The sequence below is a fragment of the Talpa occidentalis genome, unplaced genomic scaffold (assembly GCF_014898055.3).
Source record: "Talpa occidentalis isolate TD23 unplaced genomic scaffold, MPIMG_talOcc4v2.1 talOcc4.6, whole genome shotgun sequence".
In the NCBI taxonomy this organism is placed as follows: Eukaryota; Metazoa; Chordata; class Mammalia; order Eulipotyphla; family Talpidae; genus Talpa; species Talpa occidentalis.
The window spans coordinates 11,114,544-11,134,314 of NW_023604972.1; the positions used below are offsets into that span (position 1 = coordinate 11,114,544).

The following is a 19,771-nucleotide window of genomic DNA, read 5'->3' on the forward strand; positions in this document are numbered from 1 at the left end:
TATTAGTTATTTTACACTTGTTTAATGCTTTCCTTTGAAGTGCTTCCAGTTGAGATTACTTCTACAAATCACATAATACAAGATAAAATACCCTATATATCTGTCAGTTTCCTCTAAGACTGTTTTCTAAGTATTATATGTGCTCAGTTCATAGACTGGGTGTTCAGTTGCTGGGAAAATAGAAATCACCCCATTAGTCATGGCTCTGCAAATTTCACATTTTATATATTCCAAGTTTTGTGGTGGGTGATATTTAAAGCCTTATTTTTTTGCTGGCTATTGTATCACTACAACTGTATATTGCTCATGGACATTTTGTGATCTCAGATCTAAGGAAAATGATGATGTTCCTTTTGTTATCACTTTGAGGGAAGCACAAAAAGACCTTAAAGTGAGAAACACAGCTTAATTAGCACGTCGGTGATGTATATTACCCAGTGTGAAATCTCCACTGGCACCAAAGGCAGGATCAAAACAAAAAGGCATCTTTTGGAATTTTATTTTATTTTTTTTGGTTTTACTCAGAATTCACAACCTAATTTCTACAACTCTAATCTACAAAATCCACACTGTAACATCTTTGTCTCAAAGTCATCCCGTTTTACAACATCAGGCAAAGGTACACAGCTGCTTATTGATTAATCTCTGAGGACAAATGTCCCCTGTACCATGTTATACAGAGATTTATACCTTGATTTATGTAATGCAAAGGCTCTTAAACATCATAGGGTTTAAAAGCCCTGAAGGGACTATTGAAATTTTCCAACTGTACCTTTATTATATATTGATTGATAAAATCCTAATAAAAAGTTAGAAAACTTTTATACTGATTTATATTTTATTTGGCACATTATCTACATATATTATAAAATATCTGTATATCTCTTTATTGAACTGAATAAATAGTTTAATTTACAGATCTTGTGCATCAGACACATTTCTTTCAGTTACAAGAACTTAATTGAAACTGGTTTCAACTGAAAAAATCTTAACAAATGTCAGGGAATTTATTTGCCTAAGGGAGGTAAAAGGTTCAAGGATAGTTCTTCAAATTAATTGGGCTCATGGGTTTAAAGAGATTTATTTCTTCTCTAGGTCTGGGTTTGCTTTTCTGTGGGTTTTCTTCAACTCCCAGATTCAGTCTCTGTGGTGATTGTGGGTAGATCCAGGCTTATGTCCAAGATCAGAGGGAGGGCAATAGCAGTGCTTGGCTTGAGCTCTGGTAAGACAACTTGAGCCAGGATTCAGCCTTGACCCGATCACTTTGACTTCAATTTTGGAAAAAAATGATTGACCAGAAATATCTTTGGCGTCAACACCTGGAGTCAGAGGATGGTGTCTGTCCCATCCAGACTATGTACCCTGACTGAGGCCATTGTGAGTTCTCCAGAACATAGTTGTTCTTACCAGTGGTTGATGAGCAGTAAAAGTCAGCAGATGCCCAGGAAGAGTCCCCAGGTGGATTCCAGCTTTGCATTAATAAAAGGAGAGAGGTAGAGGATATTGGGAGTATCCTCCCCAGAGAACTGTGAACACTTTCTGTATCCATCTCCTTCATGAGGATAAAATCTCTGAAAATTGAAGTGCCTGTTTCATCGATCACACTTAGAAAGGTAGAGTCAGTCTAGAATCATTCCAATGCTCTCTCTACAGACCAGGATCTTTCTTAGATTATTCATATTTATGATTTAAAAATAGCCATTTTTGAAAGTGATAATTTTGCCAAATTTCAAAAATAAAAAACAAAACCCAAGAGAAAGGGAATATGACTTTATCAGAGAACTATTGAAACTTTCTCTGATGAACTGTTTTGAATTTAATTCTGTGCAAAGAGAATATATATAAGCCCTTTTTTATCAGTCTCTTAAGATGACTTTTTTTAATGTAGAAAGTTTTCACTGGGGTGTTTTCACAATTTAAACAGTGTGCATGGGAAACCATATTTGCAGATTCCTCAATGAGTGATCATGAGAATCACCTTAACACATTAAATGCAATTTTTGGTGGGTTTTCTCAGAATTTAGTCCACTTTTCTTTGCTAATTAGCTGTCACTGTGTGTGGCAGTTTCCCTTAAGGATTTGCTCATGGGAGAGCCCTCTCCAGCTTTGTCCTACACTGTTTGTTCTCCCCAAAGACCTGGGTCAGTCTTGATATCTTCCTGCTGCCTTCACCCCACATGCTTGGCAGGTCACTCACCCCTTTGGCTGTGGGGTTCCCTCGTTCATCAAGTGGCCCTTATGGAAGGGTTATCTGATTTCTGCTGTCAGGTCAACCCATAAAAACAACTTACTTCTTTGTCTTGTCTGCCCCCACCCATTGAGGGTCCATTCCTTGTCATGTGTATTGTTTAGCTTAACCCTTCTTCTTACTAGAAAACATCAACAGTCCCTGGTTTAGCAGAGGTGGGGAGGACATTTGGTTCTTCTCACTGTTACAGAAGAGAATAGTGGAAAAGTTCTAGAAGAAGAGTTACTTGATACTCTTTGAATTCAATTAGACAACCTCTCTTCCCTTCCTGCTCATATCTGCTGGATTGGGTGAAATCAGTGGTGGTGATTGCAGTGGATGATGATGGTCATGATCTCAGGACTTGAAGCCAGCTCTGTGGGTAAGTGGTAGTGCCATCACCAGCAGTGATCTGAACTGCTTTGCTCTTGCTTCAAACATCAGTCTTGTCAGATTATGTCACTTCTTTGCTCAAAACACTCTAATGGCTTTCCATCTTACTTAGACCCAGCACGCTTGCTGTGGCCTACAAGCCCCCTCTCTAATCCTGGTTCTCACTTATTCTCACACTCGTGCAATACAACTTGACCCCTGCTCATTCAAATCTGGCCTGGCCTTATTGTTCCTTGTACATGTCAAAAATGCTTGCACCTAAGATCCTTTGCACTTGTTTCCTCTGTCTGCAATGCGCTTATTGTATATTCTCCAGATTTGTTCCTGTTCTTTTGTAAATCTTATCTCAAATGTCATTTTATCAGCAAGATCTTCCTTGACCATTCTATAGAAAATAGTTTCTTCTGACAATCCCAACCCTTACCCTGATTTCTTTTTCTTTCTATCATTCATCACCACCTGATGTATACATATATGTACTTGTCTATTGATAGTCTCTGCCACGGACATTCTCTGTTTGGGGAAAACCTAGTACTTGGTAGCTCTCAATAAATATTTGTTGACCTAAGTCAATGACTGATATATTCATTAGGATATAGATGGTAAAATTAAGAGAAAACTAAGAAACTTTAAATTTTCAGTTGACTGGTTTAACTAAATGGGAATATAAAATTTCCAGCTGAAAACTCAATTCCTCTCTTCATTTTGACACACTAGCTCTATCTCTTTTTGTGAAGAATAACCAGGTATCTACCAAATGATGAGATGACTCATTAGTATTTGATGCCACACAGTGACTTCTTCTTTGCCAGTCAGGAATTTTTTTGCTTTGCAGATTTTCACTCCTGCACTCTTGTGTGATGGACTAGACTAGGTAACTGCTAGACTAGGTAACTACAAGACTAGACTAGGTAACTGCTAAGCAATCCTTTTTCTCTAACATGTATGCCTTATGCATTTCCCTTTCTTTCATTCCACTGGAGATGCACTTTGGAACACACATTGTTGCCTTATGCTTCATCTGCATTGTTCACCTGCTCATAACTTGCAGATGAGGCTATTGTGGTGCATGATTTAGAAGACAGGTCATGAGGATGTCTTTCAAATGTGAGCTAATGGTGGCTGCAGAGACCACTTATTTAGAATATGTTTCAAGTAACGTGGATGATGCCCTTATCATTCAGAGTAGGACTCTCTTAAGGCTATCAGTTTTCTGTAGATCTGTGTGGAGTTTAGGGTTGGAGACCATTGAAAACAGATTGTGGAGGTGATTTTACAGTTAGTTTCTGAAGCTGTTGACAGGGAACAAGGGGACAAAGCTTTTTCTACAAATACTTCTTACCAGACTCTCACTCTTGGTGAAGGATTTTAGTCCTGTTTTTGCCTAGAATACATTTGTCTGGCTCTAGTAGGATTCTTTGTTTGTGTGTATACATACACATACACAACTGTCCATAATATAGCTTTTGTTTTCCACCTTTTAATTCATGTAGGGTGGGAGAAAAGGGGTTTTATGGCTAGATGGACAGTATGTTTGTTTTTATTTCATATAGCACATTCCTAGTAAAGAAGGGGAATAGGTTCAATGGAGTGGAGGATGAGGGTACGTGGGTAGTGGGTGTGGTGTGGGAACATCTGAAGAGGTGTGATTCTACACACTAAATCATTTACAGTGTTGTTATTCAATAAAAATAAATATAAAAACACAGAAACAGAAAACAAAAGACCTAAAAGCAGTAACTTGGAAGGAGAAGTTTGTTCAGAACTGGAATTAACCTGTCTTGAACATGACAAATGTCATAAGGTTTGTTATAGAATTGATTTCTTTCTGTATGTTCTAGTGGTTTAATTTGATTGGCATAGCAAAATATTGCTCTTTGATGGAGGAAAAGTTATTTTTAATGCACAGGACTGTGGGTATAAATTTTATTTGTGCTAATAATGTTGAATAAACTGCATTTATGTCTTGGGTTTATTTCTGACTATTGTGGTGCTACGTAATTTGATTGTCCAGTGTTTAGACATGGATTTAAATCTTCATGCAGCTGGGAATTATCTACTCACATTGTTTCTGCTTCTGCCTGTGATTTAAGAAAATGACCACACTAAAAAAAGGAAACTATTTCGGCATTTTCATCTCCTTTTTAAAGTACTGTAGGGTAAGGTAAAAAGTATCAGGCTTTTCTGCCCTCTCGCCATTAGGATAGATGAGGGAACCCTGCGGTCCTGAATGCATGCCTGATGGCGGGCACCTGGAACAGGGTGTGGGCATAGGTAGATGGGATTCACCTGGGCTAAGACTGGGTTTATAAGGGCGGTGTCACGGGGACACCAGCAGAAGAAGCAGAAGCACGAGAGAGCAGAGCAGCAGAGACTGCCAGAAAAAGCTGGAGAGCCCAGCCTCCCGGGCCTCCCAGCCCTCCCAGCCCCCCGGCACCCCTGCCTGCTGTGTACCTGGTAAATCCCAATAAAAGCCTGCAAAAGCCACTGAGGGCTCCAGGACTCTCCCTCCTTTACCTGGTCTGCTGGATCAGAAAACCTGCTCCATGTTCCTTCCTGCCCTTACAAGTACAAAGTTATTTCTATAGAAATAATATCAAATAATTTTAATGATATAGAAGACTCTAACTCTTCACCTAAATCTGCTTGAATATCAGGTCTGAAGGTATATGGTTTTGACTTTTCCATTTAACTGCTATGAATGCTTTGCAAAGGGTGTGATGTGATTTTTGTTTTTCCTTTAAACAAATGAACATGTTATTTTTATGTTGTCAAGAGAGATATAAATAGCAATAATTGACTTTTAACACACAATGAAGTTAATGTTTTCAATATTTACCCAACAACTATAATTTTCAATAAATAACCATCAACTACTGGAATTTATAAAATGGTTGCTGGGTTAATATGTTTCATTAACACCAAACTTGTTTTCATTTATACTAAAATAGACCGACACTTTTATACATAATAAGATTATTTGATAGTGTTTACATCACTACAATGACAATTAAATCTAATTCATGGAGAACTTCAAGGTCCATTGCTTAGGCTACCTTTGCACACTTTCAGTGGAGTTAAGCCTACTTTATTATTTTTGCAAATTGAGGCAGCATTAGTTTGAAACACTGTATGATTTAGAGGTATAGGATCACAACCTTCAGGCGTATATTATCCTTCATCCACCCTCACCCACCCCAAGGCACACAGAGTCATCTACTTTGTTATGAAGTCTTCCTAAAATACTACATGTAGCTCATGAGTAGTGTAACTTCTTTCCTTGGCTTATTTTCTTAATATTTGTTCTATGTTCTATGTCAGTTTGACATTCAAACATAATTAGAGGTTAAGTTCGTTGGAATCTTTCAAGCTTGAAGCAGTAAGTATTCATGGTGGTAAACCTAAGTCACCAAGATTCACTCCAGGTGATTTTCACCAGGAATGGCAGAAATTTACTCAAGGACGTCAATCAGTACACAAGTATCCATTGAGTGTTTGGATGGACTATGGGCCAGGAGCTACATGGGACATGTCTTTGAGAAACATGAAATTAAATTAATGAGATAATTAATGTTTAGGTAGAAAATGAAAACTCGCTTAGTGACAGTAATACAGCATGGTAATAAAGTACCTATTAAATTGCCAAATGAGGGATATAGCAGATACTACTGGTGCTCTGAGTAAATTTGTTAACTCAAACCTGAGCAGTTTATTCTCTCACTTTTGTATATCACATTTCTAGGACTAAGAGGGCCTCTCCACATATTTAAGCAAGGGCAGTAAATAATAGTAGCTAACATTTATCACATTGTTCCTCTGTGCTGGGCATGGAGACCCCCAGATTCCATGAAATGGGTCCTGTGATCATCATTTTGCAGATGAGTTATCTGAAGCCAGAATAACTTGCGAGGGTCACCCAGTAGGTGGGTGAAGAGTGGGGATATGGCTGCAGGCGGCCTGGGCTTTGGGCTTGTGGATGTCTCGCTCCCCCATCTTACATCTTCTGTCTGCTGGTTTTGAGGTGCGCCTGTGAGAGAATCCGGCCAGAGAGAGCTAGCTATCTCCCTGCAAGTTTACTTTTACAAGGCTCCAATTAGTACAGAGAAAGAGCTCATTTACTAAAGGGGCTCTGAGTAATTGGCTAATGGGTTTTTGGTGAGCAGTGCCCTCCGGGGGGCTGTTTCCACAGCCTGATGCATTGGGCAGTCAAGCCTGCAGTGGTTTATCCTGCTCCAGGACAGCACAGCCCAGCGCGCTAATGCTTCCAGAAAATGGTTCCCTACTGAAAACTCAAACAGGATAAACGGGGACTGATTCTAGCTTTCAGAAGGTAATACTAGGAGCCCAGCAACGAGATCTTGGATAGCCTCTCCTGCAAATTCAAGGAACTGGTGTGTGTTTGTGTGGGGTGGGGGTGGAAGGCAAATAGTTCTCATCCTTCATGCATGGATTTAAACAATGAGGGTCATATCTGGATTTTTCTGTAGCCCACAGACTCTGAAAGAGACATGGCCTCTGGAGGGACACAAGAACCTGGTTCTCCTTGCTGTGGCTGTAGACCCTCCTACTGGGGAAACGGCAACTGTTATCTACTCTGACCCAGCGGATGTAGCTAATTGCTAGTATGTCTTTGTGGCCCACTTACTTGTGCTATTAAATGGACATAACAGTAATACCTACCACAAAGGGTTTTTGCAAGGATTAAATGAGTTTTGATAAATATAAAATACTTAGAAGAGAGTCTGGGCATGTGACATACCTTAGCTATCATCATGTTTATGTGTACCAGACGATGTTGTGGATAGAAAATGGGACTTACAAAGGGCTCAAGATCTAGTTTTTTCCTTTACAAATTTTATATACTTGAACATCGGTGTCTGCTCAGCGCTTTCATCTGGGATGAAAATAACACCGATCTCATAGGGTTGTTTAAAAAGCATAGTAATGTCAGTTTCGCTTGTAAACTGTAAAGCCTCAGGATCATTGTTAGTAATTCCTCCAACCTGATTCATTTATTTAATTCTCATTCTTATAACACAGCTACAAAGCTAGGAGTCATTAAATTCTTCCTTGCAGGTAGCTGGCCTGTAAGATTTGACTCTGCTTTACAGTATCTCTAGTACTTTCCCCTGCCTCCTATCCCATTAAGACTTCTTTAAGTATAAGGCTTTTGCTGCCCCTGCCTAGTCCTAACTTCAGGCTCCAGTCTGTTGGTAAATGATTGTTCAAATGTATAATTTAAACGGCTTACAAATCCACCTAAAACTCCCTTCTGGTTTCTTATTGGCTGCAGCATCAAAGTCCAATTTTGTAGCATGGTGCCTTTTAACACACTTCCCCAGGATCACTCTTGTCCTTTATTGATGACTTGTGTCTCATCAAATGAGATGTTTCCAGAATGTGTCCTTCTTTCTGGCCTTTTCCTTTCATATCTTCTGTCCATCCTTCAAGATTATTCTAGAAAAAATCCTTCTAAAAGAGCCTTATCTGATGTTCTCTTTCCCCAATTCCTGAGTGAGTTAGGAGCTTCTCTTTTCTGTAGCCCCTTGATGCCAGTGTCTATCCCGATTGCACTGAATCATACTCCTTTAGGTAGTTCTCTTTCTTGTACGACCGGACCCCTTGAGGACTAGGATCTCACTCAGCCTGTTTCTTTATTCCCAATGATTTAGAATCCAGACAATAATTGTTTGAATGAAAGGAAAAATATACTTAATGAAAATCAGGGCATATAATTGTCCTTCAAGAATAGTCTCTACATAGCTAATCCACTCTCCAAGAGGTCAGCAAAGGAGACTACACTTGAGAGGTATTATCAAATGCATGACCTCAGGCAAAAGTCTCACCTTGACCACATTTACTTTCTTTAAAGGTCATTTCTGTGTCCATATGATGGAAATAAGAGCATCACTCTTTAAGGATTGGTGTGAACAGCTTGGCTTTTAGTAATGAACACTAGCTCTTACTTTTCCTGTGTTCCAGGGTAGTATCAGCTGCCATCTTTGATTTTCATCTGCGATCGTCCTTGAGTCTGAAAAGACTTGAGAGATAATGCCCTGGCTGCATATTTATGATGATTGTTGAGAGTCTGGAGATAAACGGTTTAGTATAGTAAATAGATGCTCCTCCTTGTCTTCCTCCCTCCCTTTTTGTTTCTCTTCCTCCCTCCTCCACTTCCCTCTTTTTTTCACCTTTATTTCTCTGCCTTCCTCTCTCCCTCTCCTTTTATCCCTACCTTCTTTCCTTTTGTACCCTCAATACACTTGTGAAATAATAATCCCTACTCAAAAATCTTACCTTGTTGCATATTACTGATAGCATCTCTATCTCTAGGAAGTTAAAGTAACTTCTGCATGTCTCTAGGTCTATTGTATAATTTCAAAGTCAAAAATCTTTTTTTTTTAAATAATAAATTTTATTTTTATATTCCCCCATACAACTGCACATGCCCCATTCTGACCCCAATCCCTCCCCTCCCGGCCCCCACCCCCCAAAAAGTGTCTCTGGTTCATAGTTTTTTGTTGATTTTGATTTTCACTTTCTTATAGTTATTCATTTTCCTGGTCCCTTATTTAAGTTTTCTAGATTCCTGCTATGAGTGAGACCATCCGGTATTTTTCTTTTTCTTTTTGGCTTATTTCGCTGATCATGATCCCTTCCAGCGCCATCCACGTTGCTGCAAATTGCATGTGTTTATCTTTTTTGAATGCTGAGTAATATTCCATGGTATATATGTACCACATCTTCTTGATCCAGTCATCTATTTTTGGGCATTTGGGCTGTTTCCAAAGCTTAGCTATTGTAAACAGTGCTGCTATAAACATAGGGGTGCAGGTATTCTTTGGAATTGATGTTTCTGTGTCCTTTGGGTAAATACCTAGGAGTGGAATTGCTGGATCATATGGAAGCTCTATGTTTAGTAGGTCCAGAAATCTCCACACAGCTTTCCACAGTGGTTGGACCAGTTTGCATTCCCACCAACAGTGCAGGAGAGTTCCTTTTTCTCCACAACCTCGCCAACATTTGTTGTTGCTAGTTTTTTTAATATGTGCCATTCTCACTGGTGTAAGATGGTATCTCATGGTAGTTTTGATTTGCATTTCCCTGATTACAAGTGATGTTGAACATTTTTTCATATGTCTGTTGGCCATTTGCATTTCCTCTTTAGAGAAGTTTCTTTTTAGCTCTTCTGCCCATTTTTTGACTGGGTTATTTTCTTTGTTGTTGTTGAGTGTCATCAGCTCTTTGCAGATTTTTGTGATCAGTCCTTTATCATTAGTGTTGGGTGCAAAAATGTTCTCCCAGTTGGTGGGGTTTCTCTTTGTTCAAAGTCAAAAATCTTAATTTATCAGTTTTGGCTCTGTATTTTTTATTTTGAAGGTCAAATCTGATATAATCCTCCTATAAGGATGTAGGGTTGGGTTCATGTAGGATCATGGGTTCAAGGAGAATAAAATAGGATCTTATTAGACAATTTTCAGTCACTCTGACATATGCATAATGATTAGGTAAAGCAATCTTACATAAAATGCATCCTTAAAATTCTAAGAGGTATTACTGTGCATTGTGCTGGGTAGAGAAATAAAAGAAATGCAAGTATCATGTAGACTATGGAAAAACCCAAAGAGATTCTAGTCCCAATAGACCTATCTATAGATAATACTCATCTCAAACGCACATTTGATCATATGAGTGGTCTCAAACACACATGTCTTATCCATGCATGTCCTGATTAAAGGCAGAGAAAGAAATAGAATCGAGGCCTCATACTGTGTGCAATGCTGGTGTCCTTGGGAGAGGCCATTAAAATGGACTCATGGACATAATTACAACCTTGATGTGGTTCATACTTTCCCTCCTTACAGTAGCTAAAGAACTCATTTATCTTTCGAAGTTCAATTCAAATACCTGTTCCTATGGAAAGTGGAACTTCCCAGGAGAATTGTCACCCCCTCTTTGTCCCTCCATATATCTCTTGAATACAATTAACTATTGTATTCAATTATTGAATACAATACTTTTATTCAAAAAACAATTATTTGGGGTGTCTCTTCCCAATGAGACCATCAACTACTGAGGGCAGAAAACTATATGCTATTTATCTCCGAATCACCACACCCACCCTGGAACCTGGTACATAATAGCTGCTCATTGGGTATTTGTGGAACAAATAATGAACGACTGTCAAGTATTTGAACCAGATATGGTGTCACAGAGCTCACTTGCAAAGGGAAGTGTTCATGGCCCCTCCACCCCTGCCATCGCTAATGAATGAAGCTCAATCTAAATTCACTAAATTCTCTCCTCTTTGCAGGAACACAGGATTGAGCTGCTCTGTTTTCTGTACAGGAAGACTGGTGGGTTCTACATGCTATAATATTGGGATCCCCAAAGTTTAGGAGGAGTGCTACCTCATGACCTTCTTTCTAGCATCCATAGAAGTTTTATTTTCTGAATAAGTATTGATGGCAGCTTACAAAATATTGCAAACCTATGTAATTAAAAAGAATGAGACTAGTCACTGGTGGGCAGTGCACAGCTAAGTGTAGGAGAAGACAAATTCTTCAGGTGCCTGCGATTTTATAATTGTACTTGCTTGGGAAGCTTATTAAAGCCTTGCAGGTGCAATGTTTCATCACAGAGTAGTGAACCTTTGAAAGATATGCATAATAAACAGAGTTTGAAATATGTTTTTATTCCAGGCCATATGGTCCTGTCTGGAGCTTTGCTGGATCTTTGGGTCAGTTCATTGTTGAAAGATGGGCTTGCAAAGACCCACCTCTCGGAGCAGCTGTCAGAGCCCTATCAGAACGAATCTGCTTTTGCATGATTATTTATTTTATGTGGCGCTCTGAAATGAGCCCAGCCTTGCTCAGTAGCTGAAATGTGCTGAGCAAAGTCTCTTCCCTGAACAGCTTGTGGTCACATCACCAAGCAGTGTCCTTCCTTGTCCTTAAAAAGCAGACTAGGGAGACTTGTACAATAGGCCAGGACAGACAGTCTGGGTGAGGTGTACCCACCTGGGCTTGAACTTGGTGCCAGCAATATGAAAACGTACACTGCAGCATTTTAAAGAGGTGTCATTGGTTTTCTCAACTCTGTTATTCACTTTCTTCTGTCTCTCGACTCTAGGCAATTATAGCGGCTGCTGTTTGCTAGTGCTTGAAGTGTTTTAGCCACAGTAATGTGGTGAGGATAATGCTAACACTTGCTTTGTTTCCCTTTGTGATCAACAGACAGGTGGCATTGCTTCCTCTGAGAATGGTTTTTTAAGGGGCATTTAATAGAACAAATTCAGCATTTATTGTGTATGTATAGGAATATGAGTAACTGACTTCAAGTGATCACAGGACACTATCCTAGCATGCATAATGAACAGTGAGTCAATCAGATTGGAAGGAGATGTGTCTGGCTTTTTACTTGGACAAGGTGAATTTGGAGTTGAATTTTTTCATCTTGGCCAAGAAAACAATCTTGCGTTGTTATGGTCTATTTTTCTCTATTCTATTGTTAACGTTATCCTCAGTACTGGACATCTTTTTTGTAGTCATTCATTTTAGCAATATTACACAAGGTCCTCTCCTTGACAGTCACTATTCTGAGCATTAAGAATATAACAGCCATGTGCTTACTGCTTTCATGGAGATTAGCGCCCATAGTACAAGACCGATAGAACAAATAGTAAATTCCACGTAGTATAGATGTTACGGGACGGAAGTTAAGGGTGCTGAGTGTTTGCATAGAGGAAAACCTAGGTGCGATCTTGGCTCTTCTACTTAACTCCTTGAAGCTAGAGGACCCAGTCTACATTAGATTCCCTCTCCACATATGAGAATCATTCTGCTAAAAATGGCATCTTTTTTATAGCTGATGCTCAGTAAAGTATTTTGGATGTGAGGAAGGAACAAGGATGTAAAGACATTAGTCCATTTAAGTAACACATGGCTTGACAAATTATAGTTCTAAACTCCTAAGAGAGTTTTAGAGCAAAATGCTCCATTTTTCTTTTTACCTCACAGGCAGCTGTCATTTGGTTTACCCACAGACCACTCGTACCACCTGAGGATAGAGCTATGCGACCCTGCTGGCATGATGTGGGTGTCAGCTATTCTCTTCAAAGCCTGTTCTTAGGTGGCTGTCATTACCAGAGATGGGGCATTTCTATATACAAGTAGATCAATATTCTTATGACCTAAAACATTGAAATGGCAGTTATTCAAAAGTATGTACCTCAGGCTTGGGGTACGATCAGATGATGGAAGAGGTTTTTTCCTGGGACGCCTCTGTGGTGCTCTAAGGGAATTCCAGTTCTAAGGAACCATCCTCCTAGTTTATGATCATGCCCCAGGAAGTTCAGTGATACTCCAGAGCATTAAAAGCATCCGGAGTGAATAGATCAAGGGAAAGCATTTGAGAGGACTACCTCAGAAATGCAGCCAAGGTAAAATAAAGGGTTCTTTGGAAAACACTTGGAGTCAGAGGTGAAGTATAGCAGCAGCTGGGACAGTGCAGAAGCCTGTGGGAAATGCCAGAAAATGACAGACCAGTGAAAAGTGATGGAAAAAATCTTAGGAAAAATTCTAATTAAAAACTTGAGGGTGGTAATTGGATTAAGATATGACTTCCTCTTAGACAGTGAAGCTCTATGAAATGAAGACTCTTTATTTTGCTCACCATGATAGTCCCAACTCCTAGCATAAAATACATTCGTTTACCATAGGGAGGACGCTGTGTTAGGATTCCAGAAATCTTGAGTAATGCTGTTCCTTCCTCTGCGACACCAACTCCGGGGAGCCTCAGCAGCACCCCATGTTCCCGGCAGCCTCACCCTCCGTTTCTTGTCTGTAATGATTTATTTTCATGACCCGCAACTGACCTGTTCCCACAGAGCACCAGCCCTGCCCCAGGTGCTGTGCTTGCCCTGGATGCCCTGATTTCTCTGGATCTCAGCACTGAGCGTTTTGTGCTGACTCTATGCCCTCCAAAAGCTGTTGGAAACCAGGTGGAGGGAAGAAAGAAAACAGGTTTCATTCATTGTTCTTCCCGACTCTGAGAGAAATCACAACAGCAGCAGCAACATGACAGCAAGTAGTATAGACAGAGTGTTTACTATAAACTGGGGATTATGCAAGAGCTTTATATGTAATACATTTATTGGATATCCATTACAGCCCTAGGAAGAAGATGCTCTGACCCACCTTTCATAGGAAGGGAAAGAAAGTCTCAGGGAAAAGAAAGGAAGAGAGGATGAGAGGGAAGTGAGTTGGAAGGAAACCATCTCAGAGGGTGAGTTTCACTTGCTGAGAACTTCCCTATTGCAGCAGAAGAAGCTATAATCCTCATATTGATGGAGAAATTATAGAAGATGACGTGAATAAGTAGCTACCCTCAGATCAGCTTTATAATTTAATTATCTTTAGAGGAACCTTCTCCACAGCTTGTTATTTGTAGCTTTTTCTACCCCCCCAAGTTCAATGTCAGGAACAATATAAATAATTAAGGAATCTATACAGCTTCTTTATGGTTAATTGGTATTTTCCTATAAAATAGTAGAAAATTTGCTTTTGGTTTTCAAAGATTATCTTTTCAAAGGTTCATGGTTTTTTTTCTTTTCTAAGTTCCATGTGCAGATTCTGTCTCCTGTGTTGGGGTTACTTGGGCACCTCCACTGTGCTGCCCAGCCACTGATGCTCACCAGGAGCTGGGGGAGGGGTAGGGTTTATTGTGCATTTTTTGCGTGTGTTTAGCTCTTCCTGATGTAGTTTTATTTTACAGTTTTCCAAAGGAAGGGGGAGGCAGCCTCTGCCCGATATTCAGCTTAAACTGTCCTCTGACTGTCGTGCTCAAGTTCATTTCAATCCAACTCAGAGACACACTTTCAAAGTTAGTGTGAGGGGCAATTGCCAGAAAATCTGTGGCAAACCATGTCCCAGAAAGGTGCACTCTCTTCAGCTCGGCCAGGTTTTGAGAGTCTCACAGCCCTTGGCAAGATCACATGGGTGGTTTGGGACTAGGAACTCACCTAGCAGCCCCTCTGACAGCCTGGAGCATTTGTCCCTGTGGCTCTTGCTACAAATCACCACCCATTTGGTGGCTTAACAACATACCTTTATTCTCTCATAATTCTGGAGGCCAGAAATCTGAAGTTAATGGTGTCAATAGGGTTGGGGTTTTTGGAGGCTCTGAGGGGGAATCTGTCCCATGCTTCTCCACCAGCTTCTGGTGGCGGCCTTGGCATTTCTTGGCCTGCACATACCATTCCAGCTGTGTCCTGCTTCACATTGCCTTCATGGCTGCATATCTCTTCCCTCCTCTTCTTTGATAAGGACTCTTGTCATTTTGGAATCACCATCATCCAGGATAATCTCATCATGACTAAATTTGCAGGTCCTATTTTCCACATATGGTCACCTTCACAGGCTTTAAATGGATAATTTTTTGGGGACACCACCAATCAATGCATTAAATATGGTTGATTAATAGGATCCACTGAACAGGGCTACACTTTGACTAAGAAGTGGGAGAGATGTGAGGAATTCTGACACTCCTCAGCATGCAGGGTCTGCCTGTTGTCAGTGATCATCCTTTTTTCAAGGTGTGTAACCTGGCCTGCATGGAGCCAGGTCTCTTTGCACAGATCTCCCCTGGTATGACTGTCAGAGAGAGGGCTGAGGGAGATTATTTATAAATCTCACCTCAGTAGAGTTGCCTCTGGATTGGAATTGTGTTCCCTATATTGTAGTGGACTATCAAAACTTACCTTGATTAAGTCTCAAACTGGACTAAGTATAAAGATCACTCAAGGGATTTATTAAAAACAAATTCTGGGGCCTCCCCAGTGGCGCAGCAGTTGAGCACTGGGCTGCAAAGCTGCCCACAACCTCTGCAGTGCCGGTTCCATCCCTGGCCGCTGGTGAGGGTCCCACATGGTGCGCAGACCTCTCCTGCCACACCCGCTGCTCCTCTCAGCAGTGTCCTCCATCTGTCTGCCTGTTCTGCTCCCCGCTCTGGCTCTGGTGAATTCTCTCACCCTCCCGCGCTTCTGACTGTACCCAGTGCTTGTATAAATAAATAAATAAATCTTTAAAAAAACAAACAGAAATTCTCACGTTTCAACCTGTATTAGTTTACTGGGTGACCATGGCAAAATGTCACAGACTAAGTGGCTGAAACCACAGAACATTCTGAGAGACTTGCAGTCTGGAAGACACAGTGGATATTGTCACATGTCAATACCAGTAAGGACACTTGGTTCTGATCCCAGAGAAGAAGACAATAGAAACCCCAGAAGCTCTGCCCTAAATGTCTTTTCCTTCAGTTGATGTTAATATGCATCCTTTCCTGGAGTAAACCATAACTACAAGTGTAACAATTTTCAATGTATTCCATGTCCTCTAATTATTGAAACTGAGGGTGTTTTTGAGAATCCCTGCAACTTGCAGTTAGTATCAGGAGTGAGAAATAACTAGGGGAGAACTGTGTTCTCACCATTTCTGCTTGGCTAGTGGTGGGGAGGGATTGAGAGAGAGAGAGAGAGAGAGAGAGAGAGAGAGAGAGAGAGAGAGAGAATGTGTGTGTGTGTGTGTGTGTGTGTGTGTGTGTGTGTAGTACAACTGGGCTCTGCTAATTAGAGCAGCCTGGGTAAAGCTATAAGATATTGGTGAGACTTCAATATTGTGCTCCTGGCATCCTGATGGCCTTCCTGCTGACAGTGAGACCCCTGCCATTGGCCTTTTAGTCCCAAACCAAACTTTGACTATGTGATGGGTCACGCTTTTATCCCACTGTGCTTTGTAAACACACACAGCCCATCAGTCTGTGTTTACTTTGCCTCCAACTCTGGTTAATAAAAACAAGGTGAACTTACAGACATGTTTTTAACCTAGTAAGATTTGGGACCTCATAAATCGTGGTGACAAGAAATGCGATGATGATCTCTTTCTGTTCTTGAGGAGGCTGGAGAACAAGTGTGCAGGTTCCAGCTCAGGTGTCATTTTCCCCACCGGTGGCACAGTGAGATGGATTCCAGTAGCCTAGCCCCTCAGTCCTAACTGGGTAATTCTCTACTTGAACGTTCCTGCAATGAAAATGCAGAGACATCCTCTAGTGTCACTCGGGCAGTTAGTACCTGCTGTGGGACTCCTGGTAGTTAAGAATGAAATTGTCACGATTTCCTTTCTGTTCCTTCCAAGCAGGCAGGGCATCATTTTTATCCCTTGGTTTAGCACAGGAATCAATCCTTTTGTCCATGATTGGTGGGATTGTGTGTGTTTTCAGATACTACCTGGATTTGCACCTGCTGGCAGGCTTGCTTATGGGACAGTAGTTCTGCAAAGGAAAAGAAAATATACAGATTCTCTCATTACCCCACATGGAATTACAAGGCAGGCAAAGGAGATTGTTGTTTTCTGATCTGATATTTGACTTTGGGCATTTACATTCTTAAAGATAAATTACCCAGAACTTAGCTAAAATAATATTTTAACAAGTTGTTATTTTGCAGATTTAATTGACAGAAGGGAGGCCACACACAAGGCAATGTGAACAAGTAGAGGAAGTAGAATCTAGTAAATGTTCTGATTTCTTAAGGTTTGACGTGCTTGAATGTTATATATTTCATTTTCCAACAATGCTTAATTTACCCAGAACCAATCCAGGATGGCTTAATTCCTGCTTTGAGACCATTCATAAGGTACTTTCTAAGCAAAGTAGTTTGAAGGCTTTACGTACAAAGGTAGAAACGTTATGCTTCAATTAACCTGTCAGGAACCTTTAGTCTATGGATTATCCATAATCAAAAAAAAAATCCAAGAAGATTTGGAAACATCTACTTGTATTGTAATATATGAGTATAGCACTTCTTTTAAGAAACTCGAAAAATATGATTTGTACTAAAGAAAAAAATGAAGGGGTGGCTCAGCTTCCTGAGGCTGGAAGAGTCATTTTGATTGAAAACAATCCTCAGTACAATTAACACTTATCAAATGAATCTTCATTTACACCCAGTTTATTCAGGAATCTGTATGTAGTAAAGCAAACCTGACTTTTAATTTTGTTTTCACACTTAGAAATGGATATTGTGTACCCCATCGATGGGGCTTACTTACTCTGCTTTTAAAACAGAAAGTAATCAATGCAGAGGTTCACACAACTTCAGAGGTTTGCCCAACTTAAAATCCTAATAAGAATAAGGTCAGTTCTGTGACCACACTGATGGAAATCAGCGTCAAACTACTGAGAGTCATGTTATAATATGGAGCCCATGGATGGGCTCTGGGGCCTCAACAATGAAATTATTTAGAATATTGCGTTTGTGCAGATACACATTTTTGGGGGAGATGGCCCAGAACTTTGTCTCCTAAGGGGCTGAAGCACCACTTTGAATTTTGTTGGGGACAGAGTGGATGACATAACGTTTCCATTGTCTACTCAGTATAAATTATAGGTACAGCCTGAGCTGTGTGCTGACCCTTTTCATTTTGGAGGTTCTATTTCCAGAGAATTATAACAAGTGAATTATAACACATGTCTCAGTTTGTTCAGAGAGACACAAAATAAGTGCTGGTTCTTCCTTAGAGATGTCATTATCACATCTTTCAATTTATCAGTGGGTTTTTTGATTATCTGGAGGTTGTGCTTGGAAGCTGGCCTCTGTCTTTACTGAATATAATTCTGCGTACTAGGAAGAGACTATGTGTGTGTGTACATGTGTGTGCACATGCATATGTGTGTGCCTGGACATGTGTACGCTTATGCAGGTATGTGTGAAAAGCAGTAGGTATTGAAAAGATGTGCATTGAATAAATGAATGAGTTATTGAATAAAACAAATGTCAAAATAATTGAATAACAAATAATTGGAATAGTACATAACTTGATTTCTCAGTAAAGCCTGTTCTAGGTTAATGTAGAAAGCTTGACAAGGGGATTGAGAGAAGGTTTTTTCTTGTTTCCATTGTGATCTCCTGAAGGACAAATAGACCCACACTAGTCATCAGTGTTTTTTCTATGTTCTCGTGAAAGCTTCCTGGAAATGACAGTTTTTGTTTTTTGTTTTTCCCTTCTTCATTTCAGCAATCCAAGTTGACAAAGTCAATGTCAAAGTGTATTGTGCGTGGTCTCTTCTGGACAACTTTGAGTGGCTCCAGGGGTACAGCTGCCGATTTGGGCTCTTCCATGTTGATTTTGAAGATCCAGCCAGGCCTCGGGTCCCTTACACTTCAGCCAAGGAGTATGCCAAGCTCATCCGAAACAATGGACTGGAGGGACAGTAGTGAAATGTTGCTGGGCAGTATTGCCTGTGGAAGGGGCCTTTGCTTTTGGAAAGGGAATGGCTTTGGTGATCCCCCAACAACCTCAAGTTGCCTTTGTAATCAACAGCTTCTATCGGCTGATATGTGATTATGAAATCTGAATAGGTAATGCTTGGAGATGTATTTAATGATGGCCTTTATTTGCATTTGGATCAATGAAGCTTTGAAAAAAAAAGAATAGAAAACTATGGAAGTTAATTTTTATAATGAGAAATCAGATAGGTTTGGAAACTTCAGTTTAAATCCTTAGGATTTTACTAGAAAAAATAATACATATTTGTAAAGACAGTCTGCTCAAGATTTATCACTTGAACAATGACCACTTAAAAGGATGCTTATTATGAGTGTGTCATCTTCAGGTCACCCAAGCTATTGTTTGCTTAGTAGACCCATTGTCATGTGGTGCATAGGTTTTCCACTTTTAAATCCAGTTTTAAAAGAATCAAAGTTAAAAGTTAGTCATACTAGCTAGTTATGCATTCTAATTCATAAAGGGATTAGATGAGAAACTCTTTAAAATGCATTTGTTGATGTATTTGCCATGATCTGTATGTATGCACAGACAAGTGCACCTTTCTCTTATGTGATGAACTTGAAAAATAAATGAATAAAACAAGTTAGACTGTGACTAGCAGACACAGTATTTGAGTTGATTAGCAAAGTGACACCAAAAGAAAAGTTAAATAAGAAGCAGGGTGTGAAAAAAAAAAAAAAAGCAGTCTGTGGTCTCTACTTCTGAGTATTTTTTTTCAAATTTAAATTCTATATGAACATTAATTAATGTTCATGATATAAATATATGAGTTAAAGACCCCATGAGTGTAAGCAAAGAAGAGGGC

General features: G+C 40.0%; 1 protein-coding gene across 1 annotated transcript in view; it reads left to right on the forward strand.

Annotated features, from left to right (window-relative positions):
• The window catches only part of LOC119260642 (cytosolic beta-glucosidase), an 86,264-nt gene extending 67,127 nt beyond the window's left edge, over positions 1-19,137 (forward strand). The window contains exon 5 of the mRNA XM_037529630.2: positions 18,694-19,137. Within this exon, the coding sequence (XP_037385527.1) occupies positions 18,694-18,893 (200 nt within the window). The 3' untranslated portion in view covers positions 18,894-19,137. The remainder of the gene's footprint in view (positions 1-18,693) is intronic.
• The last annotated feature ends 634 nt before the right edge of the window (positions 19,138-19,771 follow it).